At 38.3% G+C, this 22348-nt stretch overlaps 1 protein-coding gene across 7 annotated transcripts in view; it reads left to right on the plus strand.

The window, feature by feature from the left end:
- Window positions 5870–22348, plus strand: part of PRR16 (proline rich 16) — a 265010-nt gene continuing 248531 nt past the window's right edge. For 3 of the 7 annotated variants that reach the window (XM_021084675.1, XM_021084676.1, XM_021084674.1), the window contains exon 1: window positions 6362–6879. In XM_021084675.1, coding sequence (XP_020940334.1) covers window positions 6721–6879 — 159 coding nt within the window. In that variant the 5' untranslated portion in view covers window positions 6362–6720. Of the gene's footprint in view, window positions 6084–6361; window positions 6883–7103; window positions 7660–22348 lie in introns of those variants that run through there. The other 4 variants (XM_021084677.1, XM_013987588.2, XM_021084678.1 and 1 more) reach the window with 4 other exon arrangements.

The raw sequence follows: 22348 nt of genomic DNA on the forward strand, positions 1-22348 counted from the left end.
CCATAGCTCTAGCATGCACCTCCAAACTTTTTCAGTCTTTTACCCATTGCCCATTTCCAAAGCTGCTTCCACATTTTTAGCTATTTGTTGCAGCAGTACCCTACTTCTCAGTACCAAAATCTGTTTTAAAACTACCATGAAATTTAGCACTTGTGCTTCTGGGTATATAGCTAAAGGAAGTGAAATCAGGATCTCAAAGAGACCTCTGTACTCTCAAGTTCATTGATGTATTATTACAGTAGCCAAGACATGGCAATAACCTAAGTGTATGTCAGTGGATGCATGAATAAAGACAGTGTTGTATACATAACACAGTGAAATACTCTTCAGTAATGGTAAAGAAAAAAAATCCTGCCATTTGTAACAGCATAGATGGACCTAGAGGGTATTATGCTAAGTGAAAGAAGTCAAACAGAGGAAAAGAAATACAATATGATATCACTGATGTGTGGAATCTAAAAAAGGTGAACTCTGGAAACCAAGAGTAGAATTGTGTTTACTAGGAACAATAGTTTTGGTATTTTGCTCACAAAAGTGGCAGGACAGTTCAGCAGCTCTGGGCTGGGTGAGGCTTTGAAAAGAGTTCCTTGACACAGTTCCAACATGAGTGATTATGTGTGTGTGTGTGTGTAAACTTCTCCACACCAACAAACAGTTCTCTGATGCCTGAAGCATGTCCAAGAATTCAGCTCAATTCTAACACTATTTACTGGAAGGTAAAATTATATTCCACAAGTAAGGGCTTAATTCCACACCTCCACCCTCTACTTCAGACACCAATCACAAGTCCAGGTCATTATCTGTACTTTTGACTGACCAGCTGTAAGTCAGAGCTTCCCACAACCCTCTCTTTACGTTTGATGAATTTACCTGAACTGTTCAGAGAACTCAGGAAAATTCATTATTTGCTATATTACTGATTTATTTTAAAAGAATATTAAAAGGTACAAATCAACAGAGATACAGAGATACATAGGGTAAGGTCCAGAGCAAAGGCGCTTCTGTCCTCCTGGAACTTGGGGTCCAGCACAGTGAGACATGGAAGTCTTCTTGTTCCCTAAGTTGAAAGCTCTCTGAAAAAGAGGGCCAGAATCTGTTCTTCTGTGTATCTTATGGAGGCTTCCTTACATAGTCATGATTGACTAAATAATTGGCCGGTGGCGATTGATGTAACCTCAAGCCCCTCATCTGTTTTTCTGGGAATTAGGGAGTGGGACTGAAACTCCCAACCATCTAATCACAAGGTTAGTTCTCCTCACAACTACCCCCTCCCTTGGATGGGAGCTAAAACCAACTTTACTGAAGCATTTTCAAGAACTGAGGACAAGAGACCAAATATTATCCCACTGCTCAGGAAATCTTAGGAGCCGTGTTCCTCTGAATAACCAAATATACATATATATCACAGTTCTGCAGGTCTTTAGAACCGGGACCCTGAGGAGGGAATGGAAGAGTAGGTTGGTGGCTCTTGTCATGGGTAAACAAAATGCTAAAACTAAGACTTGAGTGGAGTGAGCTTTGAGAAGCAAAAAACAATTTAAAAATGTTAATCTACAAGTGTGAGAAAAAAAGCAAGGTATATAATCCAGTCTAAGGGCTCTATGGTGGATATCTTTTGTTTTTGTTTTCCCAGGTGCCCATCTCCAACTTGGGGGAGAAATAGGTCACAGGTGTGGGCAACTTGATCTAAGTTGGGCCAGTCATTAAACTTCCTCACTACCAGTTACTTATCTAAGCAGCACCATTGCTAAATCATATGATGTCTTTCTTTGGATTAATTTGAAAGTAATTTTTCTTCCTAAAATATTTTACTTCCATATATCAGAAAATTATCAGAATATAGTTTTCTACAGATAACTCATTTTACTGCCACCTGCTGGAAAATCTTAGTAATAAATATACAGATGCATTACTTTTCTCTAAGAATGACAACTGTAATAGCAGCTTTGCACCTGAGCCAGTCACAGTTATTGTATGTGTTTATGACCTATGCTAAACCTATCAAAGTCCTCTCCTGGAATCTTGTGATTATCTCTTTCTTTTTTAGCTGTGAAATTATAAAGATGTGAACTTGGGCTTATTGTTGACCAAGGTTTAACGTTACGGAGACACTAGATTAAGAAAAAAGGCAGTCCACTAAAATGGAATGGAATAAATAAACAGAAAAAAGTAGTCCCATTGATCCTAGAATTTCTGGCTCCAATTCTCTTTGAAGATATTTCTTTACTTGCCTTTCTATAGTTAAGCTTTGAGAGAATTTCCTTTATTCAGTTAAGCAAGTTTAGTTTCTGTCCCATGGCAAAAAAAAAAAAAAAAAAAAAAATCAGAAAAAAATGTACACATGGACTTTGTAGGTTCAATAAAATAAAATGATTGTAATTGGGAAAGAGGGAAAAAAAGAGATAACTCTGAGGTAAAATTTTATATTAGAGTCATGGGTGGAATAATCTAATTGTTCCTGCTGGGCCGTTAGATCTAGTGGCACATATACTTCATAGTGTAGATTCTTGGCTAGAGTAGCCATTTAAAAAAATATTTGTTGAAGTAATTAGTTTCAAAACACACAGAGATAAGCACTTTATTCATTCATTCATTCATTCATTTCCTTAGCAAGTATTTATTGAGCAGCTATTTTGGAAGAGACATGGTTCTAATTATTCAGGATACTACAATGGGTTTTTGTGTTTAAACTTCCAGATCACATTTTTTTTTTACCACTATACATCTATAGTAGATAGCCATCATGACATTCTCTAGACAAAAAGAGACAACTCTATAAAATGACTGAGTCAACACAGGATTCTAGCTCCCAAGGTATGTTCCCTATATGTAGAAGATTGGAGGTACCATTTAACCCCCCAAGGTCCTCTTCTCTCATTTGTTAACATGAAGAAATGTGACTGGATGATCTTTAAGGCTTATTCTGGCTAAAAAGAAGCCTACATTTCAAATCCTGCCCCAGACCTACTAAATCAGACACCCTGGGTGGGATCCAGAAATCTGTGTTTTAACAAGCTCTGAGGCATGCCAGAGTTTGAGAATCATTGCCTAGACATATACAGTATATTTCGTAGTCAGTGTATTTATGGTGAATGTTACTAATTTTTCTCTGTTGTATTTCAGTAATGACATTTTCTCTCCTAGACATCCATGTGGTTCTCCACTATTTTTCAGCCAGTGAAAACTATTTTGGTAGGAACAAAGTTGTCATTTCTTTTTTTCTTTCTTTCCTTTTCTTAATGCTTTCAAATATCTCTAGTGACTTCACTGGATTTTACAAACAAAAATAGGTTTATGCAAAAAAAAAAAAAAAGGAAAAAAGAAAACTAAAGTCTCCATTAAGAGCAATGTTATTTTATGTACATTATCCTTTTTTTTTGAGACTGAATGTACATTATTATGGTAGTGTATTGATAAAAGCCGTTGCCATCAAAATGGGACAAAATATTTTGGGAATATTCTTGAGGTCCTTGTGAATTAAAAATTATGTCAGTGTCATAGCATTTCCTCATGTTGGTTAGTTATTAAAGATTGAATGCAATAAATTAAATACATGCACACATACACACAGGAGAATATTGATAAGTGCTTGTAACTGAACAAACAACCACTAGATGATCTCCTATAATTACTCAATCCTTTTTGCTGCAAAACTCAGAAAATGTCTAAACAGACAGAGGGAATAAAATGCTGGGTGCATAATCACTTCTATAAATAAAACTTTTCTATCCGCAAACTGTTATTCTGTCTAAGTTTATAAGTATATGGTTTGTATATGTACCCATTTGCCTCTAGCACCAGCATATAAACAGATTTATGAAGACATCCATAAGAAATTTTATTAGGTGTCACTTTTGCTGTGTGGGCCCCATGGTTTGGCTTTAAAACGTCATATATACTAATCAGAGAGAGAGAGTGCAGGATGAGCCAAAGGAGTGACTACTTTTTCCACAAGGTTGATTAAAAAAAAAAAAAAAATAGATGACTTGTATCACTGTATCCTTTCATTCTGTCTGATTTCCCTCAATATCTTTAACACTTTTTGTAAAATTTTCTTATTCAGGACTATTTTATACATATTGGCTTAATGATGGATACTGGGGTCACTGCTGGGGATCAACTAGCTTTTTGAGATTGGGTTTAGAAGCTAATTTTAACTTTTTGTCTTTCAATTAACTCCATATTTTATTTAAATATAGGTATGTAGATAGATAAATAGATGAAAACCGTTATTTAAGAGTAAATTGTGATGTGGACATGCATAGCATGTTTTTGAGTAATAATTATGATTCAGTTTTGAGCTGGAATAGTCTGGCTCATTAGAAGCAATGGATATGGTAGAACAGAATTTTTTTAAATCTTTGGTGCAGGAGATTCAGAGTAGCATGGAAATACTCTTATAATTGTAAGAGGAGTCTTTTATCATTGGAAGAAAAACATCACTTTTCCTCTTTTCTAATATTCTTGCCTAAAATCATTATACTTTTGAGTTTTTGAGCCTTCTCCAATCACTTGCCTACTACTGAGACTCAAAAACTCAAATATAGTGGAGCAGTACTTTTTTTTTTCTTTCACATCCTCTCCTTCCACTTCTCAACACTTACCTTTATTCAGAGATGAAATAAGAGTATAATTAAATGTGAGGAATTTTCAGTGGGGGAGAGTTTGTAAGTCTTATTATATTGTCTTTATCTTTACATCTTATTTTTTATTTTTTTATTTTGATATTCTGTCCTTTTAGGGCCACGCCTGTAGCATAGGGAAGTTTCCAGGCTAGGAGTCTAATCCGGGCTGCAGCTGTTGACCTACATCATAGCCACAGCAACTTGGGACCTGAGCTGCGTCTGATACCTACAGCACAGTTCATGGCAACACTGGATCCTTAGCCCAGTGAGTGAGGCAGGATCGAACCAGCATCCTCATGGATCCAAGTAGTGTTTTTAACCTGCTGAGCCACAAGGGGAACTCTCTTTTACATCTTTATAAAATAGAGAGGAACCTGCAGAGACAAGGGGAATTAAAATATATGTATATTCCCTCTACCTTAGAGAAATCAAGTACATTACTTATTTAATACTTCTAATGATTTCATCTCTTTTCAATTTGCTTAGTGCATACTGGTTCCTTTATTCTTATTTTAATTCTCCTCCAGCAGCCTCTGCTTTCTACCTTTTTTTCTTTTTCCTCTAATTTTTCGTTGCTGTTGTTTTGACACCAGTTCTAAACTGCTGTTTTTCTTCTGTTTTCTCTTTCTTCATCCATATTTCAAATATGAATTTCAAGGATTTTATCAAGGTGAATTATTCAGGATGAAGAAAGTGAATATGCGGGCTTTAAGGAACTAGGAAGAGGAGAACTGCCAAGACTTTCTTCATGTTGGAACCTGGGGTGTGAGAAGCAAGAAGCAGAGAGCCCTGCTAAGGCATGACCAAATGGGAAGCTTATTAAAATAATGATCTTGAGTAGGGTGCACCGAAAGAAAAAACATAGATCCAGCTTGCCAGGTCAGTAGCTAATAACCCATGGATTTGCTACTAAGAAAATTAAACCTTTAACTAATGAGAATCGTAGCCACCTATTGAGAATTAAACCACGGAAAGCTTCCTATTAACTTCCCTCCCTTGGTCATTTTGACAGAAAGGTCAGAAAGTTTTTTCCTGTTTAGCAGCAAAAGACTTGAAATGGATGCAAAAAAAAAAAAAAACGTTGGAAACAAACTCTTTTTACTCAGCTCTCACAGGAGGAGATCCAATGTATCTCCCCCAGTACCCAAAACAGACATCAGCATAGGTCATGAAAAGAGGAAGGACAGCTAGGAAAAAAAAAAAAAAAAAAAAAAAAAGCTGTCCCAGTTAAGTGCAGCCAAGATGACTCAGACAGCCTCCCAGGGGATTTTTGGTGTGAGGACTTCCAATTAATAAATCCGGTATTAGCTTTGTGGAATCAGCAGGATTGCTTAAGATACCTCTTTCAAGAACATTGGTTAGATATGACTCCAGGGGGTGAGGGGTCGCTTTTAATCCACTTTTTTTTTTTTTCTTTTTTTCCTGCACAAGTTAAGAACACCTGCGTTTAACTCCTAGGTGAGTAGGAGAACACCTGGAGGCCTTCACGACATACTTTGGTCCTGGATAAAAATTTAGGGTCGCTTTAACAACCCTAATCTGATCCTACTGCTTATGATTAGGAAGCTGGTGGGGATCCAGGTCTCTGCTGGGAGGGGGAAGCGGAAGGAATCCAAGCTAGATGTGAGAAGACCTCCAGCAGGTTGCAATGAGGGCATTTCAGGATCTAGACGAGGGGGTGGGCAGGACACGAATTTGTCTCCCAGCTCCTTGATGCCCAGGTGTTCTGGGAGAGATTCCGGAGGCACATGCCGCCGAGACTGCTGCTGACAGCCCTGGTAAAGGCGGTCCCGCGCCCCTCTCCGCGGGCGGGGAGCGAGTGCGTGTGTGCGCGCGAGAGCGGCGGGAGGAGGCGCAGGCGCGCTGTTCGCCCGTCTGCAGCCCCGCGCCGAACGCCGCGTCTTGGGGAGTTGATGGCAGCACCACAGTGCGGCCGCCCGGCCCAGCGCCGAGCGCAGCCACCCTCCGCTGCCCGAAGAGCGTCCAAGATGTGGGGGGATTGGGGCGGCAGCGGCCGCAGCGGCGCCAGGGACCGGGGCGCGCAGCAGCCTCCGCTCGCCCGCCTGTGCTGACCTGCCTCGCTTGCCCCCAAAGAATGTCAGCCAAGTCCAAAGGGACCCCCGCCTCGTCCTCTCCAGCCGAGGGACCGCCGGCAGCCTCCAAGACCAAGGTGAAGGAACAAATCAAGATCATCGTGGAGGATCTGGAATTAGTCCTGGGCGACCTGAAGGACGTGGCCAAGGAACTTAAGGAGGTGAGAGTCTCAGGGGTGGGGAAGGAGTTCGTCGCCTCTCACCTCCCTCCACCCCCACCCCTCGGCGTTCCCGGTCCCGTTTTCACTGGCAACAGCCAGATTTCCTAACTCCTAGGAAACTATAGAAGGATCCCTGCAGACGGACTTTTCTTTGCTTGGGCGACTCTGAAGAGTTGTTGCACTTTTTTTTTTTTTTTTTTTTTTTTTAAATCAGGAAGAAATCAACTAGTGTTTTAATCGATAGACTTGAGGTGGTGGGAGGGGTGAACCCGCCTGTCTCTTTAGCTGCGTGTGTGTGTGTGTGTGTGTGTGTGTGCCTGGGGAAAGGGCTTAACCGGGGGTGTGTCGACAGAGAAAGAAAGCAGCAGCCGGACAGAGAGTGTGCAAGATGCGCCTCTCTTGCCCTCCTGCTCCCCTGGAGTCCTTTGGCAAGTCGCTCCTTGCCTGGCAGCCTCCCCAAGCCGGGGCTGAAGTGGGGCAGGGTTCCGGGCCCCGGGCCAGGCCCGGGAGGACGGCCTGGGAGAAGCTCGGCTCCAGCTCCTCTCTCTCTCGGCTTCCCGAGCCCTGCTGGAGAAAAGGCGACTCGGGGCTGCTGGCAGGAGAGCCCAGACTTGGGGCTGTGGAAGGGGTCTGGGACTTTCTCACTTTTGCAGTTCCTCAGACGTCCCTTGCTCTCCTCGGATTGTCGCTCTCTGTAACGGGCCTTCCCGCCACCTCACCTCCTTCCATCCTCCTGTCTTGTTGCCAGTTGGCATGGAACCTGGGGCGCAGGGCGCTTTGGTGAGTGCGTGTGTGTGTGTGTGTGTGTGTGTGTGTAGTGTGCCTGCATCGGTGTCTTGCCACTTACGTCCTGGCTTTTGGGAACCAGGACTGTTTTGCTTCTTTTCCGCTCCCCCCTCGCCATCCTCAGTCCACTCTGCCCCCCTGCCCTCACCAGCCTTGATCCGTATAGAAAGAAGCAGAGCCAATGTCGAGGCTGAGGATGCATAACTCAGGCTGCAGCTCCAGGCGGAGGCAAGGGCAGAGTTGGGAGGGGTGGGGTCTTCCGCGAACCTGCCGGTGGTGTCTCAGAGCTGGTGGTAGAGTCCCAGCTCAGTGTTCCACTACTGAATGAGTGCCCGGTGTGGTTCCTGGTTCTCGGTCAGCTCAGCGAGTCCGCGCCCCAGTTGTCTGAGAGCTAACAGTGTAACTTCGAAGGTGGTGGCTGCTATGGGAAGGGAAGAGGTGGGGCGTATCGAGGTCCAAAATTGTAATCCTGTTTCGGAGGCCAAGTGGGAGAGGATTGAGGGTGGTTTGATTGTCTGGAGATTAAGCTCCTCTATCCAGTTTCCAATCCCGATGTGAGAAAAGAAGCTCCCTCTTTCTCGCCTTCTCCCCAATACCTCTGTGAACTCAACTCCGCGTTTGTTACCAAATGCAAGTCTGTTAAAATGGACCATTCATCGGCAAGGTTCAGTTTGCCAGTGGCAAATGCTATTCTTGTAGGTTGTTCCACAGACAGAACATAATTACTACGGAGGTCCTGAGAGCAGAGATCCATGCAGATGTTAGATGTGAGGAGGAAACTTATTCGTGTTTCGGAGTTTATTTAGGATCATTGCTTTACAACTGGTTGACAGATGGCGAGGTTATGCATTGAAAATCAAGTCTAAAGATGCTGTTTGTTTCTTTGTTATCCTTTTATTTTACGTCTTTGGTAGGCTGTATTTTCATCTGAAACATAATGGCGTTAAAAAAAAAAAAGCGAACAAATTTGGGCAAGTTCCTTTTGGCAGAATTGTGCTTAACAGTTGTTGAGGTTTTTAAGATGGGGGATGTGGGAAACCTGTCTCAGCCCAGAAACATATTTACTGTTTTAGCAAGGAAGCTGAGATTACAGAAGAAAGGTACTCAGTCAAAATTCTGTGTCTTTGGGCACATACCACTTATGTTATGATGTGTCACTCCACTCCCTGTTTTAGACAGAATAAATGATAAGAAACTGCACAGCTCCGCTTTGCATCATTTTTCTGTTGATGTTTGGAGACCAGGTAGATCTATAGTGAAACATTTAACCTCACTCTAGCTTGTGGTTAGAATCACAAAGAAGTAAATCGGAGAGTCTGTGGATCTCTCTCCTTTTCACTCTTTCACTTACTTGAGGATTTTTTTGGGGGGTGTGGGGGAACTCAGGTAGTTTACAAAAGGAAAAAAAAAAGCATAGATAATATACAACCAAGTAAATGAAAGAGTCTGTCTTCTAGACAAAGCTAAGATAAAATTTTAATTTGATGCTTTGGAAGCTTTGATAGGGTGCCAGGGCCTGTTTGGCTAACAGTTTAACCCCTGAGAGTGAAATTTATGAATGGTAAATGATGTGATGTGATAGTTAATTACTTTCGTGAGAAGGATATCATGATACTAGGTTTGCACATGGAGTTATATATACTATGCCTGAATTTATATGATAGGAAAGATAGTTATTTTGAGAACAAAGTATTTATAGGGCATATTTAACCTATGACATTTTGCAGTTGTCTAGCATTTATCTTTTTAAGATAATACTGCACGTGTGACTGGACATGTCTTTGACGTAGTTTTGAATGGAGGAGTAACTGAAAAGTTTGTAAACTGCAAACCTGTTTGTCTCTATACCTATGACTTGTAAATAGAAATGTCACTATTCATCAATTGTTACATTTATTATGCTGGCATCGTATCATTGGTATATATTAAATATAAGGTATTATATTGTATTAGATTTAGAATTCTAATTCCTTTATGGGCAGCACAGTGCTTTTAGGCCATAGTATATTTTGATATGAAATAGTGGATAGCTCTTATTAAACTTGGAACGGAAATTAGAAATAAGGTGATTATGACTGGATCACTGTATCATTCACCATGTAGTATTTGTTTTTTCCTGCATTTTTCATTCTAACTAAAAGGCAGTATTCTTTTTTTTTTGAATATTTTGTCCTTTATTTTTTCAAAATCTCCGTACCAATAATACTGGACTTTTGTTTGAGGTTATTTTGAAATTGATTTTCTTTTTAGAAATTTTCTAGGCTTTAGTCATCTGAAAATGTAAGTAGTGGCATAGATTTGAAAATAGTAGTTGCTTGGAACACTTTAACAATTAGTAACAAAACCCCATTATTATTGTTTGTATTTTTAATGATTACCTTATTATAGCTTAATCATTTAAGTTAGATTGTATATTGGAAGAAAAGGAATGGGACTTCTAGAAAGTCTTATTCTGCCCTGAGAATTTAGTAAAACCTCAAATAACTTGACTTTTCAGAAATATATTTGGTTTTTGTACTATACTAGAAAAGCCTTAAGTATAATTCAGCATATTTATTTAGCATCTATTATGTGCCAAATACTATATTCTCTTTTTATTTCTACCCAAATGAATAATATGGAGTTTCTGGTCTCAGTGGGCTTAAAGAATACTTTGGGATACATTTATCCCTGTCTTTGAATATCAATAGAGTAAAAAGGCATTACTGCTTTTAGTGGCTACTCTCACTGTGATCTAATAGGCTTAGGGAAAGAAAATAGAATGGCAAATAAAAATGAGTGTATGTAGATTTGTAAACCAGTACTTGCTATTTACTTTGTAGTATGGTAAGCCTTTTGTGAAAAGAGGAATAGGAACTCAAAAAAGATGGTGAAATATGATTTTTTAAACTTATGATTTATTCATATTGTTATGGTTAACGCAAACGGATCAATGCCATTTAGAGGAGATCACATATTATAGTGTTACAACTAAATATTGGACATTTTCATGAACTCCTTAGGGAGAATGAAAGGCCAAAAAGGAAAAAAAATTCAGATTTTGAGGTGTGGCTAAGATTTGAAGAGGTGAGAGTTCTCTAGTGCATTATCAGGTTAAGGATCTGGCATTGTCACTGCTGTGGCTCTGGTTACTGCTGTGACTTGCATTCAGTCCTTGACCCAGGAACTTCACTATGCTGTGGGTATGTCCAGAAAAAAGAAAAAAGATTTGAGAAGGCAGAAAAGAGAAGAAATTAAGAGGAAATAGCATTGCAGTACAAGATTAATCCATGTTGGCTTTGTCTACACCCTGAAAAAACATTTTTAAAATTTGTGAAACTCTAGAGATGTAGGGGTAAAATTAACCATTTCTGGATTATGAGGTATAAGGTGATCATTTTTTATGTAGAAATGTAGAAAAAAAGTACTATTGCTTTTTAAAAAATAGTTCTCAAATAATCTGACATAGCCGTGTATGAATTTGCCTGCTCTTTCATGAGGACCTTACTGGTAAACTGTTTTGCATGAAATGTTGGTGTTAATATGGGATCATGAATCTTGATTAGGGAGAGATTTGTATGTGTAATAAATAGCCTTTTACTTGGAAACAAAATCATTGCTGCTAGAGCTAGATTCTCTTTTAGTTTATACTGATTGTAACTGTGTACTGTTTCATTATATGATTTTAAGTAACTAGACTATTATATGAGATATATATATATTTTATTTTTTTGCTAAGTCATGTGAATAGAAATGACTGTTATGGATAAACAAGTTAAGATGAGTTGTTCTGTCTGCCCTGGAATCACTCAGTGATTGAACTCTGTGAGTGGGACGCTCTTGTCAACTTTGTGGCTACGGGTTGGAAAGCACTCCTGATTTTCCTTATAATCTAATAAACAGAAATAAAGTCAGTTTATTTTGAAAAGTTTCAAAACTCAGGAAATAATCCATTTGGAGACTGATGAAAACAGAATTAACATAATTAACAATTATCTGCAAAATATTTTTGTTTTTAAATATTTTTTCTCTTTTTTGATGGCTTAGTCACTGGAAGTGCTATAGTTTAATTCTCTAGGAAATCCTACCAGGTATGCATTGGTTAATGAATCCATGCATATAAAAGTCATTACCTGAACAAATTACAGAAAATAATCTCTGGAGTATTTTCCAAGTTCTAAAGTGGTGAATGAATGAGATTTCACAGTTGATTCAATTGTAGTAATAACAGTATTTTCTCTGCTCTATACAGTGGTCTACCTTCTCAAACTGAAGTGTATTTACCAAATGCTAAACAGCTTTTTAATTTTTCTTTCCTTAAGCGTGATGGCTTAACATGTTACTAAAAGAGCAGCCTGTTTCTGAGAAAATAAAAATAGCAAATAACCATCCTTAACTGTCTCTCTATTTCTAATGCATTACAAGACTCAGAGAATTTAGCCGATAAGAAATTCAAGCAGACTTAAAGTAATAAATAGACAGTGTGCTTCAGGCAGTAGTGAAGTAATAGATAATAAAATCTATGTAATAGTTTCATTATTACTGGGATTATGTTTTTTCCACCCTTACTGCTCTGAGGATCTCAGGTAATTAAATCAAAATACAAGATAATATGTAGAAATGTAAGTCTGAGTAAAACGTACTTTCCCAAAAAATTAAACTAAAGAACTTTTATAGAATTAGTTCATGAAAAATAGCATGGATAATTTTTGAAAATAGGAGAGAAATTCCAATAGTCTGCTAACTCAGTTCTGATTGAAATGTGCATAACTGACATTGAACTGAAAATAAAAGTAAAAAATAAAAAAAGTAAACAATGAAGGGTAACTTTTTCCATTAAAAGTTAAATTTACTTGGTATTTTATTAAGATTTTATTTTTTGGAGCATTTTTATGTTTTAGCAAAATTGAGGGGGAGGTACATAGATTCCCATTTACCTCCTCACCCCACATAAGTGTAGCAACTCCCATTATCAACATCCCCCACCAGAGTTGTACTTTTGGTATAATTGATGAATCAATACTGACACATCTTTACCATCCAGTGTCCATAGTTTACACTAGAGCTCACACTTCGTGTTGTACATTTTGTCAGTGTGGACAAATATATAGTGACATGTATTTATCTTTATGGTGTCCTAGAGTATTTTCACTGCTCTAAAATTCCTCTATGCTCCACCTATTCATCCTTTCTTTCTTTAAAATAAACTCTTTAAAGTATATTTGATTTATCATGTTGTGCACACACACACACTTTCTCTCTCTTATATTATCTTCCTTCTACTAACCCCAAACTCTAGGTCCATCCCTCCCCCTCCCCTCCCCTCCCCTCCCCTTCCTCTCCCACACCCCCTTGGCAACCACACGTCTGTTCTCTATGTCTATGAATCTGTTTCTATTCATTTGTACCATATTTTAGATTCCACATATAAGTGATAGCATATGGTATTAGTCTTTCTGACTGATTTTACTTAGTATGATCATTTCAGGGTCCATCCATGTTGCTGCAAATGGCATTGTTTGGTTCTTTTTAATGGCTGGGTAGTATTCCATTGTACATATGTGCCACATCTTTTTAATCCATTCATCTGTTGATGGACATTTATGTTTTCATTTCTTATCTATTGTGAACAGTGCTGCCATGAAGATACGGGTACATGTATCCTTTGAAAGGGTACCTGTATGTTCATAGTTTTGTAATTATAAAACTAATAATTGTAGTTTTCTCTGGGTATATGCCCCCACGAGTGAGATTGCTGGATCATATGATCTATATTCCTTTTCTGAAGAGCCTCCATACTGTTCTCCATAGTGGTGGTACCAGTTTACATTCCAGCCATTAGTATAGGAGGGTTGTACACATATTTTTAACATACATGAAGTTATGTAAAATTAGGAAATTATATACAATGATGCTTTCTGCTTTCCGGAATAGTACTAGACCATAACCATTATAGATCTACTATGTTACTTTATAGTTTCGCTAATGTTAGACATTCTATTTATTAACAAATTTTTGCGGTTGTTAAATATCACTAAAAAAAAAACTTTGACAATAAAAATTGCTAAGACAGATTTTACTGTCTGCTTGATACTCTTCTAGGTATATTTCTTAATATTTGGTTTTCTAATTCGCAAAACAGACACATGAGGAAGGTACTATTCTCACTCCATGTTACAGAAAAGAAAACAGAGGCCAGAGATGTAAAGTCCCTTGACTTGTAAGTGGAGGCTTCAGTGCTAGGCATTTTAGTGCTAGAGCCCAGGCATTTATCCTCTAAACTCTGTGGATCTTCCTATTTTTTCCCTATTTTCTGAGAAATCCAGGGTGTGAAAGTTTAAAGTTTCAATCCACTTGTCAAACTGTTTTCCAGGAAGTTTTTCATAGATTTTTACTCCCAGCATCTATATATGTGTGTACTTTGTTTCTTAAATTTCCGGTGAAGCTAATAGAAGTTTTAAGTCTTATTGTGAGTATATTATTTTTGGGTCTTAATATTCATTGTTTTTGTAGTTTTACTCAATTTGGGGGGTCAGTATGGAGGCAGAATCAGTAGTGAATTAATTAGACAGTGCAGTTTTCATCTTCCAAATAGATGAGTACTGCAGTGAAATACTTTTGACTTATTTATTCTTCAGCACAAATGTTAATAAAAATATGCCATTACTTTTTTATATCATGATGCGGAAAATAAGGGGACAAATAATATGGGTATTTACTGAGATCTAGCATTCTCTACAGCTGTTTCAAATGAATTTAAAGGAATTTGGGAAACTTATTCTTTTATGTTATTAGCAAATTACTTTAAAAGGGAGGTACTGTCCTTAAATGTTCTGAGATGTTTGGGGTTTGACAGTTGTTTTGCTTTCTGCTGTGACAGGTGAATAGAGAAACTTGCTGAATTATTTACCAGGCCCAAAATTATTGAGGTGGCTAACAATGTCATACATATATTTATAGGTAGATTTTGGTATGGTAATTTTAGCACTACCTATTGCAAGATACCTCCTCTTTCCCTCACTTGTAAGGGAAACAACAAATAATCTTTTTCTCAAAATCTACTTGTTTTTCCTTTCCAGTATAATATGGATAGAAATGTTTTAATTGTATTGGAAGTTGATTCATTAGGAAGAACTTCTTGAAGATTAGGACCTGGAAAAGCAAAGTCAATGGCTACTTCAGCTCCAAACCAGAGCCAGAAAATAACAGTCAGCTGAAATGAGAACATAGGCTTACCTAGGTAATGTCCACATCAAAGTAGACTCACAAGATAACCTGTAAACTCAAGACAGATGTTGCCTTATGTGGACTAAGCTCTTTGTATGTTTGAGAATGGACGAGCATGAGGATTCCAAGTTTCCAGACCTCACTTTAGGTAAGAAACAACATTGTTAGAACTTATATTTATGTTCTTTGTTTTCCCTCCTTCTGCTTTGCAAATGTTACTTCCTGTTGGTGTTGGAGATAAATGTTTACTTGTAGAATAATTGAAGCGAGTCAAATTATATACCTGTGCCCAGTGGGTCAGTCATTATGGTGCTTGACCCATTATAAATAGATTTTCAGCTACAGGTAGCATGTACCATACTTGTCCAGAGAAAGGAAATTTGATGCTTTCTAATAATTTTCTCCTCTAGTACTATTCTAAAGCTTACAGATTTATTGGTGTTTGTTGGCCTTTTTCATAATAGCAGATCTTATCCTAAGATTTTAAACTGTGTTCATGTGACAGAAAAATGCCAGGTTAAAAAAATGTGTGTGTATATATATAAAGTCAGTCAAATTAGTTGTTTTCTAGAGGTAGGTGTTTTTCATCCTTCCCCCATATCATGGAGCACTTTGGAAGCATGACAAAATTGTAAATATTTCTCCTGGAAAAAAGCTCATAAAAACATAGCTTTTTGCAGATGTTCAGGGAATCTTGAGTGGGTGAGAATAATTTAGATGAAGAGACAAAAAAAGTGTTTGATTGCCTTTAAAAAGTTTCATTTTATTTGAGACCCATCTCCATGATTTTCCATTTTCATAAGCCCTGGCCCTACACAAAAGCAAAAGAGAAGTACTGATGGCTATAAACCGTTGGCCTTTATTCTAGGAAGCAAATGGGCAATTTATCAGCCATTTATTTCCCTTAGAAGGATTCTGGTGGATGTTAATCTCAAAGTGGGATAGGAGTATGTATATATCTTTTACTGATCTCCTGAAACCATAGAAAGCACCCAGGTCTAAAGGTTAACTCTTACGTTTTGTTGTTTTTTAAGATGTGTGATAAGAGAATATCACTGCCTGGAAGGATAAAATGTGTCCAGGGCTTACTGTAAATTAAGTGTATTTTCTTAAAACTAGCCCCAGAACAGCAGTTTTCTTTATTATTTTTCTGTGACATTCATGAATGAAGAAAGATTTATTGAATTCTTGCTACGTATAAGACACGGTGTAGAAGAGCATACAGGATACCACCATGAATAAGCATTAAGGACCTGCCCTGTTTATTATTTCTTTTTCTTTTTTTTTTGGGCCGCACCTGCAGCATATGCAAGTTCACAGGCTAGGGGTCAAATTGGAGCTGCAGCTGATGGCCTGCACCACAGCCACAGCCATGCCAGATTCTAGCCGCATCTGCAACTTATACCACAGGTCACGGCAATGCCAGATCCTTAACCCACTGTGAGAAGACAGGGATTGAACCTGAATCCTCATGGATACTAGTCAATTCCTAACTCACTGAACCACTATAGGAACTCCAAGGACCTGCCCTTGAAGAAAGTCACCAGTAGTAGGGTAAATACTAACTCTAGTGGGGAACTCTAATAAGGTAGTATAGACTGTGTGAGAGGACATGTCTAGGAATTTTAACTATTACTCAGAGGAAAATGAGAACTTTGCAGTTTTGAGGGGAAAAGTGACCAGTTCTAATCTACTTCAGTCTCTTCCTTTTCATCTCGTTTATGGCTGTCCCATACATTGTAGGATAGCATGTACTAACTGGATGCCAGTAGCAACTAAAATTGTCAGTGTGATAACTAAGAATGTTTCTAGACATTGCCACATGTGCCCTGGGAAAGGCAGAGGTTCCCCCCGGTTGAGAACTGCTGCTCTAACTCTGCCCTCTTATTCCATGTTACTTAACAGTGCCTTCTTCACCTCCCTTTTTATTTAAACTTTTATTTGGTGTTTCTGAATCAAGCATTGAAACTTTATGTTCTTTTCATATCTTGTATTCTTATCTTTTTTAAAAAATCATTATCTGTATTTTTTTATGTTTTTTAATAATGATTTTTATTGTTTCCATTAGCCAAGGTTTACAGTGTTCTGTCAATTTTCTACTGTACCGCAAAGTGACCCAGTCACACATACATATATATATATATATATATATATATATACACATATTCTTTTTATCACATTATCTTTCTTACAGTAGTTGATTCTTTTCTTTTTTTTTTTTTTTTTTTTTTGTCTTTTGTTGTTGTTGTTTGTTGTTGTTGTTGTTGCTATCTCTTGGGCCGCTTCCGCGGCATATAGAGGTTCCCAGGCTAGGGGTTGAATCGGAGCTGTAGCTACCGGCCTACGCCAGAGCCACAGCAACGCGGGATCCGAGCCGCGTCTGCAACCTACACCACAGCTCGTTAACCCACTGAGCAAGGGCAGGGACCGAACCCGCGACCTCATGGTTCCTAGTCGGATTTGTTAACCACTGCGCCACGACGGGAACTCCTGATTCTTTTCTTTTTAGCTCAACTGAACCTACTTTTAAAATACACCCTCTCACTTCCACTGGCCACTTCCTCTGATTATCTGTTTTTCACAATCAAATAAAAATTAAACTGAAATATTTCAGGGCATGCATGCATATATGTGTATTTTAAGATTTAGGAAAAAGAAGGGAATCTCAGATGGGATGATGGGCCAAGGCTGAGTGGCATCTCTTCTTGCCCTTGTCAGTTCCTAAGTGAGGTCAGTGGCAACCTTGACGGGGAGGACATGCCCTTCATCTCATCTATCAAACTGTCTTATGTTTCTCCTGCTTCTTCCGTTTCTGTTGAGATAAGAGAGGTTTGAAGGGTGTCACTGCTGTGTGGTATGGTGTAAGTTAAGGAAGATGGTGATGATGGGTGATGTTGATAAACATGAACTTGACTAATAATCCACTCATTGCTCACATGTACCATGAGCTGTTCTGAGTTAATTCACTTAATCTTCTCAGTCAGCCCTTGGAGGTTGTTATACTTGTCCTATGCACAGAGAAACTGAGACAGAGAGGTTAATTAATATAGAGAGTAAATGATGGAATTGGATTCTTGATATTTATCCCTTTAAACCATTGTCCAGAATCAGCTTCCCAGTTTCCAGCAGCAACATACTTACTCTGCTATTTTATAGCCTTTTCATTTCCGTAACCCCTTCATCCTCCTCTGAATCATGTCACTCTTTCTTACTCTTCCCTTTCCCTCTTCTTCTCTTCTTTTTCTGTCCTTCTCTTTTCCTTCTGCTTCCTCATCAATTTATTTGTTATGCCTCAATATCTCATTCACTTATTCAAAAATTTTCTTTAAGTGTCCACTGTACACAAAGCACTGTGGTAGGCAATAAAAATAAAATATTGAGCAAAATGTATTACCCCCTGATATCTGGAATTTACATGCTAGTGCAAAGACATTGTTCAAATAATAACATAAATAATATTAATAATTATTTTTTTTGTCTTTTTAGGGGCACACCTGTGGCACATGGAGGTTCCCAGGCTAGGGGTCAAATTGGAGCTGTTGCTGCCGGCCTACACCCCAGCCACAAAAACACCAGATCCAAGCCTCATCTGTGACCTACGCCACAGCTCACAGCAATGCCAGATCCTTAATCCACTGAGCGAGGCCAGGGATGGAACCTGTGTCCTCATGGATGCTAATCAGACTCATTTCTGCTGAGCCACAGTGGGAACTCCAGAGAAGTAATAGTAATTAAGGAGTGTCAAAGGCTATGAAATAAAAGTACATGGTATATAACAAGAGCATAAAATCATTGATAAATCCTGTTGATTTCTTTTAAACGGGAGATTTCAGATTGGCTGCCTTCCTTCCCGTTGTCACCTCTCTAGTCCTTATGCCATTAATTTCATGGATGATGTTTTAATAGCCCTACAGCTATCTGTCTCTTGTTCTCTGCCAATTCATTCTTTAAATACTACCAGGTTAATTTTCTTAATCCACTGTTTTCTTCAGGCCACTCCCTGGTGTAAAAGATCACACACTATTCTCCTGATACTTAAAATGTCAAATGAATAAACCTAGCTTTCCAGCTTGATCTCCAGCAGTCCCATTTTTCCTGTTTGGCCTTATCTCCTTCTTCAGCGAGTAATCCAGAGACCATCCCAAACAGTCACAATTTTTGCCCAACTTGAATTCTGTAGTCCTCAAGGTTATGGTCACAATACCATTGAGTTGTATTATTATGTTAACAATTATTCCGTTTCTGCCTTTTTGAAAAATGTAATAACTTTTCTCTTTTAGTTACTAAGCATGCAATCTTCAAGACAAGATTTTTAAAGTCTCACTCTTATTATCAGATGAGGAACTTAAACTGACAATTGTGAGTAATATTTACTAAAGGTGTTAAGGTCTAAAAGCCAATCATTCCACTTGTGCCTAAGAGCCGGTCCTTTCTCAGCTACTCAAGAGAATCACTAACAATTCTCACCTGTTTCTACTGTACCATCTTTTGCTTATTCTCACCCAAATCATTCCTGTCAGCATAAAAGTGAAAATAAAGATAATAGTGAAATCCTTTCTTGACCCCACTTCCCCTGAAAATCACCATCTCACTTCTTAGCTCCCCTTTACTGAAAAAGACTTGAGTTGTCTATTCTTGCTGTTGCCTATTCCCTCTTATTTTTTCCTAAACCTTCTCTGATCAGACTTATATTCCAACCACTATGCTGAAATTGACTCTGTCAACATTGTCAGTGACCCTGCGTTATTAACAAAGAATAGTCAGTTTTTACTCCTGATCTTATGTAACCTGTCAACATCTGAAAGTCTCTTTAATATTTTTTCTTCGTTTGGCTTGAGGAATCCTATGCCTTTTCACCTCACAGATTTTTCTTTCCCACTTTTGCTTATTCCTCTTCTGAGATGTCTGGGTTCAAATTTGATTCTCTTTTTAAAGAAAGTTATTTATACTCCCTTTACTGGTATTTCTATTGAGTCTTGAGGTTAAATCCCATTTATAGGTTTATGACTTCCAAGTTTGTATCTCTGGCCCAGACCTTTCTTCTAAATCTACGTGGTTCCAAGTCTTCTCCACATCTCTCCTTGGATGTCTAAGAGCTGTCTTCACCTTTCCATGTCCAAAACTGAACCCTGCTCTTCCTTCTCTCTCAAAACTTAATCCTTGCAGTCTTTTCCATGTCATGGATGGTGTTATAGTCATTATCAGCTCCATTTTTTCAAGCATCGTATCCAGTTCATCAGACAGTATGGCTGGCTTTTCTACCTTCAAAATGTTTCCAGAATTTGACTAATTCTTATCTCCTCCACTGCTGCCACACTGGACAAACCAACGTCTTCTCTCATTTCAGCTGCTGCAGTAGCCTTCTGACTGTTGTCTTGTGAATCCTTAAGCCCCCCGTTTTAGCTCAGAAGTCTGGATAAAGCTAGATCACATTCTTCTAAAATCTCTGAACTGACTTGCCCTTTTACTCAAAGTCAAAATGCTTACAATAGTTACATGCCCTCAAATTTCCCGTCATCCCTGTTACTGAACTCATTTCTTTTCTTACTGCTTTCTGTCAGGCTCTCTTTGCTTCAACCTCACTAATCCTACTCTTTCAGGGATCAGTGTGCCATGCACATTTTCATAGCTAACTCCACTCTACTGTTCTTTTACCTCAGTCAAGTTTTGCGCACATGTCAGCCCACCACAGCTGATTCTGGCAACTCCATATGTTGTTATATACTCTAGCATCCCCTTGTTCCTTTCCCTATTTCACCTTTTCTCTTTTCCTTAATTCTTATTAGTTCCTGCTATGCTAAAAAGTTTCTTTCTGGTGTTCGTTGTTTGTTTGTTTCCCACATCTAGAATGTCAACTCCTAGAGGTCAGTGAATTTTGTTTTGTTCCTTTATGTATCTCAAGTTACTAAGCAGTGGCTGTCTTACTATAGGTGCTCATTAAATGATATCTTGAATAACTGAATCTCTTCCAACTCTTGTTCCATTGAAGTTCTCAGGATCAAACTATTACCACTTTCCACTGCATATCTACTAATTACAGAGAAGGAACGTGAAGCAGATGTTTACTAAACTTTTTTTTTGTTTGTTTGTTTTGATTCTTTATCCTTCTGCCTTTACATAAGGTAGTAGTTTGTATGTTGGCTGTAGGGCACTCTTGTTTCCCTACTTTGATTTTTTTATAATCTTTTAATCTCATTTAACTCATTACACTAAAACCAGTGCATGCCCTTGTTTTGGAAAATGGACAAAGAATCTCTCAATAACAGGTAATACATTGAATACTGACTTTGTCAGGCAGTGTTATAAATGTTGAAAAAAATATCACCTCATCAGGTCCTCACCCTTCTTGACCCCCAACCAGTGACTCCCATGTTATCCCTGTCATATAGAAATTCCAGAGACATTCTGTCAATATAAACCCTAAATGTGGTGTAACTTCAGACCTTTACCTTTGCACAAGTCTGGCTCTGATTTCAGAGTGTTCATCATTTCCTAAGGCTCAGGGATGTCATTTTAAACTCTGTGGAGCACATAAGATCCTACTTTCTTCTAATAGACTATGTAAACTACAATGGGGGACTATATGTATTTTTTACAGCATTTACTATGTTTTTCTGTTTCTTGAATATCGTGTAACTTTCTTACCATTAGTCATAATAATTTTTAAATTAACTGTAAAATGACATATAAAAAGAGACATTGGATACTGTTTAAATACATTTTAATAATTCCATTATGTCCATAAGAAATAAGCAAGCAGTTTGTTGCAAAGACCTTCTATTAAACTAGGTACTGTTAGTCCTGGGTTTCTTTTTTTATGTACTCCCTCTAGTGTTCAAAAATATAATTACTTCTTTTTAGCCTATCCAGATACGAAAGAACAGACCTTAACCTGATTTTTAAAAATTTACTCTAGAGATTATATTGTCTGGTTACTGAATTTTCAATGTATTATGTGAAAAACATTCTCCCCTTTCCTGTTGGGATTTAATTATGTCTGTCTTTATATATGTGTGTCTTCAACCCATCCACTTCATTCAGTGAAAATACTGGATTTCTTGAATTTGTCTTTTTTTTTTTTTTTTTTTTTTTTTAATTTTTGGTCCTTCTTGTCTTTTAGGCATTTGGAGGTTAGTCACAGAATATGGAGGTTCCCGGGCTAGGGGTCAAACTGGAACTGTAGCTGCCAGCCTACACCAGAGCCACAGCAACGCTGGATCCGAGCCGAACCACATCTGCAACCTACACGACAGCTCAGGGCAACGCCAGATCCTTAACTCACTGAGTGAGGCCAGGGATTGAACCTGTATCCTCATGAATGCCATTTAGGTTCGCTAACCACTGAGCCGCAATGGGAACAACTCCTTGAACTTCTGTCTTTAAAAACCAAAGCATATTGCAAAATTTTCCTCAGTTTTTAAAACAGACGTTTAGGTTTCAGTTGGGCAATTATTTTTCCTTTTTTTCCCAAGTCTGT

Source organism: Sus scrofa, chromosome 2 (genome assembly GCF_000003025.6).
Source record: "Sus scrofa isolate TJ Tabasco breed Duroc chromosome 2, Sscrofa11.1, whole genome shotgun sequence".
NCBI classification, from domain to species: Eukaryota; Metazoa; Chordata; class Mammalia; order Artiodactyla; family Suidae; genus Sus; species Sus scrofa.